The 10,683-nt window shown below is 28.0% G+C and overlaps 1 protein-coding gene across 2 annotated transcripts; it reads left to right on the top strand.

The window, feature by feature from the left end:
* Positions 1–4,803: 4,803 nt before the first annotated feature.
* LOC103488478 (probable WRKY transcription factor 57) lies at positions 4,804–9,951 on the top strand. 2 transcript variants are annotated; one of them, XM_008447245.3, is made up of 3 exons: positions 4,804–5,509; positions 6,538–6,681; positions 8,906–9,951. In XM_008447245.3, exons 1-3 carry the CDS (start codon positions 5,151–5,153, stop codon positions 9,312–9,314), a joined length of 912 nt encoding a protein of 303 aa, XP_008445467.2. In that variant the 5' UTR covers positions 4,804–5,150; the 3' UTR covers positions 9,315–9,951. The 2 variants fall into 2 exon arrangements, with proteins under 2 accessions (XP_008445467.2, XP_008445469.2); XM_008447247.3 differs by having other exon boundaries at positions 4,948–5,509; positions 6,522–6,681.
* The last annotated feature ends 732 nt before the right edge of the window (positions 9,952–10,683 follow it).

Here is a 10,683-nt window from a genome sequence, read left to right as displayed (position 1 = left end):
AGATAGATGTATTGATTTCTGTGCATTGAAAAAGATGGTAAACACAATAAATTATAAAATTATTTTATTTTTATTGATTGAACACGTTTGTGGATGCAAAAACATGTATGAGTTCATATTTGTCGTATTAATTTTACAAATATTTATTCCTATGTATATATATATATCATAAAATTGCAATAAAAAGATTGAAAATAGGCCCATAGAGCATAATATACAAAATAAAATGGATTGTGATTAGAAATTTTAATAGCCTAATTAAATATATATGCTTAGCTTAGGGCATTAAAATTGGGAGGACACTACTCCTCACCCAACAGCCATCAAATTATTAAAAACCTACTTCAAAATAATAGTTCAAGTTGGTAACCTACTATTAATTAATTAATTAATTGCTTATATGGAAAATAATAATAATAAACATTTCTTCGAATTTTCTTTATAATCAATTAATTAAAAATTTTGCTAATTATTGGTTTGATTTTTAAAAAAATATATTTCCAGTACTCTACAAAATCGTTCTATACATCATGTTTGTACCTTGTGGAAAGAAGAGTACTCCTAACTATTAAAAATTTGAGTTTTGATGTCGGTTGAAAATTCTAAAAACGGATATATAATCGTGATCAACGTAAAATTGGGGTTGAAATAATAGTTCAAGTTTGTAAGTTTTAAATTGATATTAAAGTCTAATTTTATAGTAATGATGAACGTTCGAATTGCTATCGAAACCCTTTCCATAAGTGTTCAAATTCAATAATATTATGATCTTATTTGAGAGATTATGCACACAATTGGGTAAGATTTTAATTAGTTGCATCATAATTAATTACATAACTATGCAATTTTTGCCTCTAACCTTCTACATAGGAGAATCTCTCCAAAATCAATGAGCATCACACAAGTGTTTAATTAGTTGCTAACACGAATTCCTTCCGAATTGATATCACTAATTTAAAGTAAAGCGAAAGAATATAGAATCCAATAACTTAGATTCTTAGAGCCAAATAAGGTTTTCATAAATGAGACCAATCAACTTATTGCATGCTAACTCATTTAACCAACAAAGTCATGTCCCCAAAACCTAAACCTGAGAATCAACTAGATTTCTAACCGAACACTATCAAAATCTTGTACATATAATCTCTTTCACATAACAACTAGTGAAATCTAAAGTAACTAATCGTATAAAATAAGATGTGTATTTGATGAAAACTTTTTTTTTATAATTATTTTGATAAAACCCCATGACACAAACCCATAATAATTTTTCAACTACTTGTTGAAAGGTATATAAATCCTATATATATGACCTATATGATATGCATTAATTGTTTGTGTTTTCAACGTGGGCTTTGTTTAATGTTTGGATCGGTCCTACTCACTTTCTTTATCTTTCTTTTCTTCTATTACTAATTACAAATTTTCATTAAATTATCGCATCACAAATTTAACTTACGTAAAAGGAAAAAAAGAGAAGGAATTAAAAATACTCTTTTTTTTTTTTTGGTCTCAAAACTTAAAAAAAAAAATATGTGCATTCTCTAGTTTTTTATCTTGAAAATTTAAACACTAAAATGGCCATCAAGTTATTATTTTAGTATCAAATGCAACTATTGTTAAAATTTTGAAGATCAAAAAATATTTTTTCTTAAATTAATTATTTTATAAGTAAAATTACCAAAATGTCCTTATGGTCTGACTTACAAATTAGATTCTTATAATTTTGAGTTTCAGTGTGATTTTTGAAATATTAAAACATGTAGTATCAAACATCATATTATTGCATTACAACTACTTGTAATTACATAGATGCATGCTAAATGTAAAGAGTTTATACTAATTAATATTTCACTTTCATTTCTAAATTATAAATGCACATATATATTAAATTAAGTTCTTACATTTTGAGAAAATATTACATATATATGTGTGTGTGTGTGAGTGTATGTATGTGTAATAGTAATGAGCTATTTACTAATAGTGGTATTGAGCTATTTTAACTTAAAGTTATAACCCCATAAATAATAGAGATACTAAATGCAATATAGCTTCTAATAGGGAAAGGGAAAAAAATAAAATAAACAACAAAGTGAGTTTGGGTATAAATTCTTAAATTCCTTCTCCAATCTTTATGATAATAATAATATTCCATATACCTTATTTCTTGCTTCAGGAGAATAAGTATGATAAATCTTTTCACATGTAGTAGACGATGTAGCCCTAGATAGACGTAATTGAAGTAAACGTGATCGTGTAAATGAAAATATCAAAACTCAACGAAATGTAACGTTATAGCTATTCTAATTAGCCTAGTAAACAACACTTAAGTAAAATTTGGTCAGAGTGAATAACAAACGAGTACAATCATGACGATAGCTAGCTAGTATATGTAATACATGTGAATAAAGGTTACATTAGATGCTTTTATAGGGTTATGTATAGCCTTTTTCTCTTTTTTTCTTTGAGGCGGCAATGTGTCAACATCGTGCCATTCAAAAGAGGATGTGCTAGCACTCACACGGATGGTCACCATCCAATAGGGCCATCATGTCGCCATCGACTAGGGTTTCAATCGAGATCTTGCGTAGTTGGTTTACACAATTCTATACATTGGATGGCACATTTCTTGTCAAATGAGTTAGATCGCTACTTTGACAATAGAGTTTAATTAACCCTTGAACAGTATGTTTGAACTACCATCGGAATATGCGCTTACAACGACAAAAAAAAAAAATCTACTTCCGAGATTATTTCAAGATCTATTTTCATTTACGAGCATACCTATAATACTACACCATTAGATCGTTACTACTATTACTAACTAATCAATCTATACACCTAAAAACCCATTATTTTCAACTAATTAGAACATACAAATTGACCTAATTATTGCTCAAAAATCACAAACAGAAGAAGAAGAAGATTGTCCGTTAAACCAAACAAAACTTTCATTTTGTTTTTTTGTTTTTATATATATTTTTACAAAATTTTAAAAAAAGTAGTTTTTATTTTATTTTCTTTTTCCATTTTAGATATGAAATGATTGGTTTATAGATAATACAAAAAAAGGGAAACATTGCATTCAGTAAAATTAAATACAATGAGAGAGAAAGGAAGAAGAGAGGTTGGAAGTTTACGTGGTTCCCTAAATAATAATAGTAATAAATAAATAAATAAATAAGTTTGAGAAAAAATAAATAAATAAAATGGAAAAGAAAAGGGGAATTTAGGTGATGGTACAGAAAAACATGGTGTTCCTTTTTGTCGGAAAGTGGCATCATTTTAACCTTTTAGGGTAATTTTTCTAATTTACTTTCTTTTTGTTTTCAAATTTAATACTCTACTTTTCAACCAACTCTTTTTTAATCCTCTACTTTTTTTTTTCTTTTTATTATTATTATTATTATTGTTGTTAAAGTTTTAAATATTATATTTATTCTTTCAAAAGTTCAAATCAACGAAAGAGTCACGCAACAGTTAGCGATCGAATAAGTTGGATTGGATTGTACGGTTAAAAAACTCAATCATCGGGTAGTTCCCCAGTGATGTTTAATACATTAATTTATTTCTCATTTTATATCGTTCACGTCAACTCCTTCGATTACTTCTTTCTTACAATAGTTACTTAACAATTCAAACTCAACTTTTAACTCTTGTGCACTAAACATAAATTAAATGGAAACTTAATTTAAAAGTTATAGACCAAACCAAGAATACAAATTAAGTGCAAAATTTTGAAAAGGAAGAATAAATTATCATTAACCATCTCTTGTTCCGTAACATTGTGTTACGGTTCAATATTAAATATTTGAATTTGTTTCAAATTTATTTTCTATCTCGTGTTGTTTGATAATTATTTTATTTTTAAATTTTAATTGTTCTAGAGTTAAGTTTATTAAAGGTTGTTTTTACTCGTGAATTTAATTATTTTGCTATCTACATCTTATCAAAAATTGATTTAAAAAAATTGTGGTAATGTTTGAAAACTAAAAGTGTAACTTTTATAAACTTTTCTTATATATATTTTTAAATTTTTTTTTTATGAGAATCCAATATTTCCGAAAGAGATAACAAACTCATACTAACGTTTTTAATTCGTAAGAGATTATTTGGAAGATTGCAATAACCCAAAATATTGTCATATCATTCCAAATCATCGTCACACACGTATGGTAGGTTTGACATTCCAATTCTCATACAAGAAATTCTAAGACTCTATTTGCTAATTAACAATCTTGTTATTTATAGTTTTAATGTATTTAAAATTTATCTTTGTAATTTCCACAAAATTTTCTATCATAGACTTCCACAATTTTGACCAACATATGCACATAAAATTTTAAGTTTTTAAATTCATTTCTATTTTATTTTCTACCCTAACTTAATTATTTTTAAAAACAAGAACAAACAAAAAGTTAATTAAAAAAACATAGAAACTCATCGTGTTTACAAACTTAACCTCTTTATGAACGATCATTTTATTTTTAGTTTGAGTTGTGGTGGTTATAAATTTTTATATTTTTGTTATTTGAATGGTTGGAGGACTAAAACAAATAATTTGAAAAAGTTATAAACAAAAAGATAATTAAAGGGAAAAAAAAGAAGGTTGAATTAAGAGTAAGATTAGAAGACCTAAGGATTAAAACAAAAAACTAAAGGTAATAATAATGAAATATAAACAAATAAATAAATAAAAGAAGTTGTAAAATTGGGATAGATGGGCGCGTGGGGACCCAGGCTCCGCCCATGACTTAGTATTTCCATGTATGCTTAAATATCAGCCTCCCCCCCGCACTCCTTAAGAAGTTGACGCTTTTTCTTTTTAATTTTTTTTTTTTTTTTTTTAATTTAATTTTTCACCCTTCCTCCTTCTACGTTTCTCTCAATCGCAACTGTATAATTGACGGGACATTGCTTTCCAAAACCTTTCAAAAAGTTCAAAACACAAATAAAATTAAATAAAATTACGCGTCCTTTCCATTTCTTCTTCTTCTTCTTCTTCTTCTTCTTCTTCTTCTTTTTCTTTTTCTTTCTTCAACGTACAGTACTCCATTTCCCCTTTCTCTTCACAAACCCTAATTCTCTTAATTATTTCATTAATTCCCTCTGCTTTCTTATCTCTCACTAATTCCTCCCCTCTTCCATTCATGGCCGATTCTCCTCCTCCCCCTCCTTTCTCCACCGCCGATTCCTCCTCTACTTCCTCCAACGCTCTTTTCTTCTTCCCTCCCGATTCCGATTCCACCATCCTCACCCAATTCGGTTGGAATTTCCACTCTCTTCAACCTCAACCTTCTCGATTCCATGACTCTCACCCGATCCACTCCGATTTCCCTGCAACCTCCACTACTACTACTACTACTACTACTACTATTACTACTACTCCTCCACTCATCGAAGACTCCGCTGGATTATCAGACGCTCCTCTTCCTCTCCCTTCTAATCCTTCTCTCTCTTCCAGCTCCAGCGGTGATCCCCCGGACAAACCGCCTGAGATCATTACTCCGTGAGTTCCCAATTATATCCATATACATTTTTATATAATATAATATTCAATTTTCTCTTTCTATTTGTTTTGATTATTGAATAGAAAGTTAATTGAGAACGAACTATATTCCAATAATTTCATGTGGTTCTGGTAAAACAGAGAGAGAGAGAGAGAGAGAGATTGGAGTGATGGGAGTGATCGGAGTGATCATAGTGCAAGTACTCTTCCGGTTGAACTTCCCCCATTCGGTAAATTTGTGGAGGTAGTTTTGTAAATTGGATGAAAGCAGGGGGCTGTCCAATGTGAATGCATTAAAATATAGGGACTGTTTTGCAGTTTTTGGTAACTTGTCTTTCCACATCGCCGTTATTGCGGCGGGAATGCCCATTTTCCTTTCGTCAAATAATTATTAGTTTTTATTTTTATTTTTATTTTTGTGGTGAATCAAAATTAACGAAAAAGAATAACAACAATAATGCTTCTTGATTACATTTAAAATTTGAATGGTTGGCGTTACTTGTTCGATGTGCTTAATCAAATGGAATGTTACGTATATATTATTTCTTTTAATAAAAATTATTTTATTTTTATTACTGCATGTACTAATTACCATTCATGATGTGATTTTACTTGAGAAAATAAAAATTAAAAAAAAAAAAAAAAATTCTTTTCTGGTCCATATGGGTCTGTCGTTACCTAATTCTTTGTTGTTTCTTTGAAATGATTGATTGTTTCTTCCCTTGTCTAATTACATCATAATCCAAATGAAATTAATGGGGGTTTTATTTTCTTCTTCTGTTATTTTCTGCTTAATCCAATGCACCTTTTTTCCCAATTAATATCTAACTAATTGCCTAATTAATTGAATTACCTCAATTATTTCATTTTCAAGTCACACCACCTTTAATTAATTTTGAGATATATCGCTAGGGGAAATTTAATTAATTTAGTGTGTTTAGTGTGAGATTAAAGAAAAAAATGGATTGCAATTTGGATTTTCAAGATTTTGCTTTTACTTTTATAAATGTAGGTGAAATATTTTGTAGGCGGAAGGTGAAAAAGAAGGGGCAAAAGCGAATTCGGCAGCCAAGATTTGCGTTCATGACCAAAAGTGAAGTTGATCATCTTGAAGATGGTTACCGGTGGAGGAAATATGGACAAAAGGCTGTCAAAAACAGTCCTTTCCCTAGGTTAGTTGGTATAACCCTATACTCCTACTTAATTTGCTTAACTTTACACATATGCTTATTTTATTTTAACTTGTTCAAAAATGTTGATATTGCAAATATCAAATAACATGCAGATGTTGATGGTATTTCTGAAACAGTACTCACAGAAACTATAGATTAAAAAACATATAAGGACATTTTCAAATAAAACCAAAACATTTACAAAATATTTATTGCAAAATTTCAAATCAATCATCGATAGATATATATATGTATCTATTAGTGATATAATTGAAAGATACTAATTGATATAATTAACAAAACTTATAAAGATGATCTTATGACTGTCTATCAATAAACATATGATTTTTTTGCTATACTAAATATTTGCAACAATTTTATCATTTACCACACTTTTTAAAAAATATATATGAGAAATAATGATAATCTTTTAAATTAATAAATTGAAAATGTCTATCATTTATGCTAGTGTATTCAAATTTGTAATGTTTTGTTATTTGTTTTAATATAACAATTTTTGGTGGAGGATTGAACCTCCAAATCTCTAGAAATAGGGTTCATGTCAATATAATATTACTAATCCAAGCTCACTTTGATTAGCACACCATTGTGTTTTTTGTTTCTTTTATATTATTTCATAGTTTTTTTAATGATATACTAAAAGTATCGACTCACACCTCATGTTGAACCTATAGAATTGTAAAAGTGTTGATCTGTTTGGCAAAAATTTATTCTCATTAATTACTAGAGTTGTTTTGATTTTTATATTTACATTTATTATATATTTTTTTAAAAAAATAATATGTAAGGTGAGAAAATCATTCAATTTGAAATCTCTAACATGAGTTAAATTACAAATTTTTCAATTTGAAATCTCTAACATGAGTTAAATTACAAATTTTTCAATTTGAAAAATAATAATAATAATAATATTATTATTATTGGTGGAAAGTTGAGATTCCATTTTTACAATTATGTTGGCATATTTTGAAAAAATGTTTTTATTTTGCAACTCTAGGTGGAATGATACCATCTTAAAATCTTATTACTTTGTCTAACAAGAAGGTACCCTTTTAAATGGAGTTGGAAAATAGTATCTATAGATATATATATATTAAAGTTAACCCTATTATATTGACATCCCTATATATTATATATTGGCATCTCTTATTATATATATATATGATGCACAATTCATTTACGTTTGTTAGACTTGTGGTTTAAATTGTCGGCATGGACTACCTATATGTTAGTCCCCAAGGATAGGGACACTAAAAGAAATGTACAAATTAACTAACATCCATTTTTGGTATTTTTCTTTTATTTTATAAAATTGATTGGAGATGAATATTTGTGATATTTTGTATTATTTTGTTTCTCCCTGTTAATTTCGTCAAATGTATCAGTACAATAAAACCCTAATATGTCATTAATTAATTTAAAACCTATTTAATCGTACCCAATGTGAAATATATTTTTATTGATATAGTACATAATCATTAATTAGTGAGAATATATACGTGACAAGTTTTAGATTAAAAAGCTTAATCTTACATATGTATATATTATCTGCTTCTAAAAGCACAACTAAAGAAAAAGAAGAGCCGATATGGGTAGACACATAAAGATTCATATGTCTTATCTTTGTCGCATTAAAATATAACAAATATTTTGTTACCATTTTTATTTAGGGTATATTTGTATATCTTTACTAAACATGATTTGATATATTTTCTTCTTCTTCTTCTTTTCTAATTCGCTCAACTATTGATATAACTAATCGTTAATTAAAGTACAAATTTAGTCCACTTTCGTTTATATGATTTCTAAACTTTAAATTATGTGTTTAATATGTAATTTCAGTTAAAATTGTAATTTAAAATTTTAGTTGATTTATAGATATAAATTCAATCATTTATGTCTAATGAAATCTTTTAAACTTTTATTTTGTGTCTTACATACATATTTGTAGATTTTATAATATACGAAGGCTTCTAATAATGCCAACAATTTCTTATCTAAAATAATATATTCAAAGACATTGATAAGACTAAATTTGTAATTTTGAAAATAAAAGCTTCGATAGACTAATAGACACAAACTTCTAAATTCTGAGTGTTTGAATTTAGCCTTTATTGAATCGTAATAGCAGAAGATACTATGTTTGAGACCGTACTGGAAACCCTATAATGTGAAGGAAGTAAATTTTAAAATATGATTGCAGGAGCTACTACAGGTGCACAAACAGCAAATGCACAGTAAAAAAAAGGGTAGAACGGTCGTGTGAAGATCCAAGCGTTGTAATAACAACATATGAAGGCCAACATTGCCATCACACCGTTGGATTCCCTCGAGGTGGATTAACCATAGCTCATGAAACTTCTTTTGGTTCTCAATTTTCACCTCAAATCCCACATTTTTTTTACCCTGATCCATCACCACCACCACCTCCACCCCCAACAACAACTAATAACCATAACCCTCCCACACCTCCCATTGACCAACATTTCCCCAGTACTTCTAGTTCGACTGAACAACAAGAACCACCAAATTCACATCTCCAACAACTTCCTTCCAACGAAGGCTTGCTCGGTGCTATCGTCCCCCCTGCCATGATGCGTAGAACAACATGACATGACGTACGAACTTACTCTTCCACACCCATTTTGGGGTATGAAAATCTTGCACTAACCTCATGATCCCTCCCTATACATATAAAGTATATATAACTTATTTTTTGTTCAAATTATTGACAATTGGATGCTTTTTGCTGAAGTTGTATGTGGTTCCGAAAAAAAGTTATTCGACATATGTGACAGTCAAATTGAATAAATTTTCAGGTCTAGGAGAAAATAGGAGGCGTTTTATAAGCATGTAATTCGGCTCACAAAAGCCAAATATAATTGTCGTTTTTATGCAATATGCTTTAATTTGTACAAAGTAGAAAGGGTTGTTGTTGGTTATGTTGGCTATATATTTTTCTTTTGACTCTTGTAGATTTTTAACTCATTGGGGATGCCCTCATGTATGGATGGATTATTGTAATTGAATTAAACACTATATTATTGGCATTATTGTTTAGGATGAAAATTGGGTTGGTGTTTACAGGGTACTGACACACAGATTGGAGTGTAAAAATATTTATGCATATGTATAGCTCTAGCTTTGGGAAAGTGAATCTTGTAATACTGTGTGTATTGCTGCTAAAGGAGTTGATGTATGGTTGTGGTGGTAACAGGTAATTAAAGAGACCCCCATGTGAATTTTGAAGATGCTTCTTTTGATAATTTCTGTTCAATGTTTGTGTTCTTGGATCAGCTTTTCGATTTTATGGGTGACATTGTTTTATTATTATTATTATTATTATTATTATTATTATTATTATTATTATTATTATTATTATTATTATTATTATTATTATTATTATTATTATTATTATTATTATTATTATTATTATTATTATTATTATTATTATTATTATTATTATTATTATTATTATTATTATTATTATTATTATTATTATTATTATTATTATTATTTATGAGGCTAAGTAAAATAGAAAAGCATATATGTGGATCAAAATAATGAAAGCAATTAAATTACTGATGACCCCATAATAGTTTGGTAATGTTTATGCATTTACTATTTTCTTTTATAATTTATACTGTTTGTTTGCTTTTTTAATTTCTTTTTATACATACTTTTAAAATTGTGCATAAATTAAATTAATTTTCTCTTCATGGTTAATTTCCTTCTCTTTCCTTTTGTACATTTTATATTGATCCGTGAATTTTTGTGATATTATTCTTTTTTTAATATTTTCATTGAAATTTGTATACTTTTTTTTTTATATTGGACTCATATTAAAATTACATGCGTCAAAAAAATTTATATAGAGAGAGTTAGGGTATATTATTTTCTTATCTATTTTTATTTACTTTTCAATTATTATTAATTAACTCCATTATTATTAATTCATCTACGTCATATCTTCAAGAGTGA

Source organism: Cucumis melo, chromosome 3, assembly GCF_025177605.1.
Source record: "Cucumis melo cultivar AY chromosome 3, USDA_Cmelo_AY_1.0, whole genome shotgun sequence".
Taxonomy (NCBI): Eukaryota; Viridiplantae; Streptophyta; class Magnoliopsida; order Cucurbitales; family Cucurbitaceae; genus Cucumis; species Cucumis melo.
This window is presented reverse-complemented; position numbering and strand designations above follow the sequence as displayed.

Excerpts from the sequence above, each read along its gene's own strand:
- LOC103488478 (XM_008447245.3), top strand. The coding sequence starts at position 5,151 with ATGGCCGATTCTCCTCCTCCCCCTCCTTTCTCCACCGCCGATTCCTCC. Across the intron at positions 5,510-6,537 it reads CCGCCTGAGATCATTACTCC|GCGGAAGGTGAAAAAGAAGG; the intron begins GTGAGTTCCCAA and ends AATATTTTGTAG. Across the intron at positions 6,682-8,905 it reads AAAAACAGTCCTTTCCCTAG|GAGCTACTACAGGTGCACAA; the intron begins GTTAGTTGGTAT and ends ATATGATTGCAG.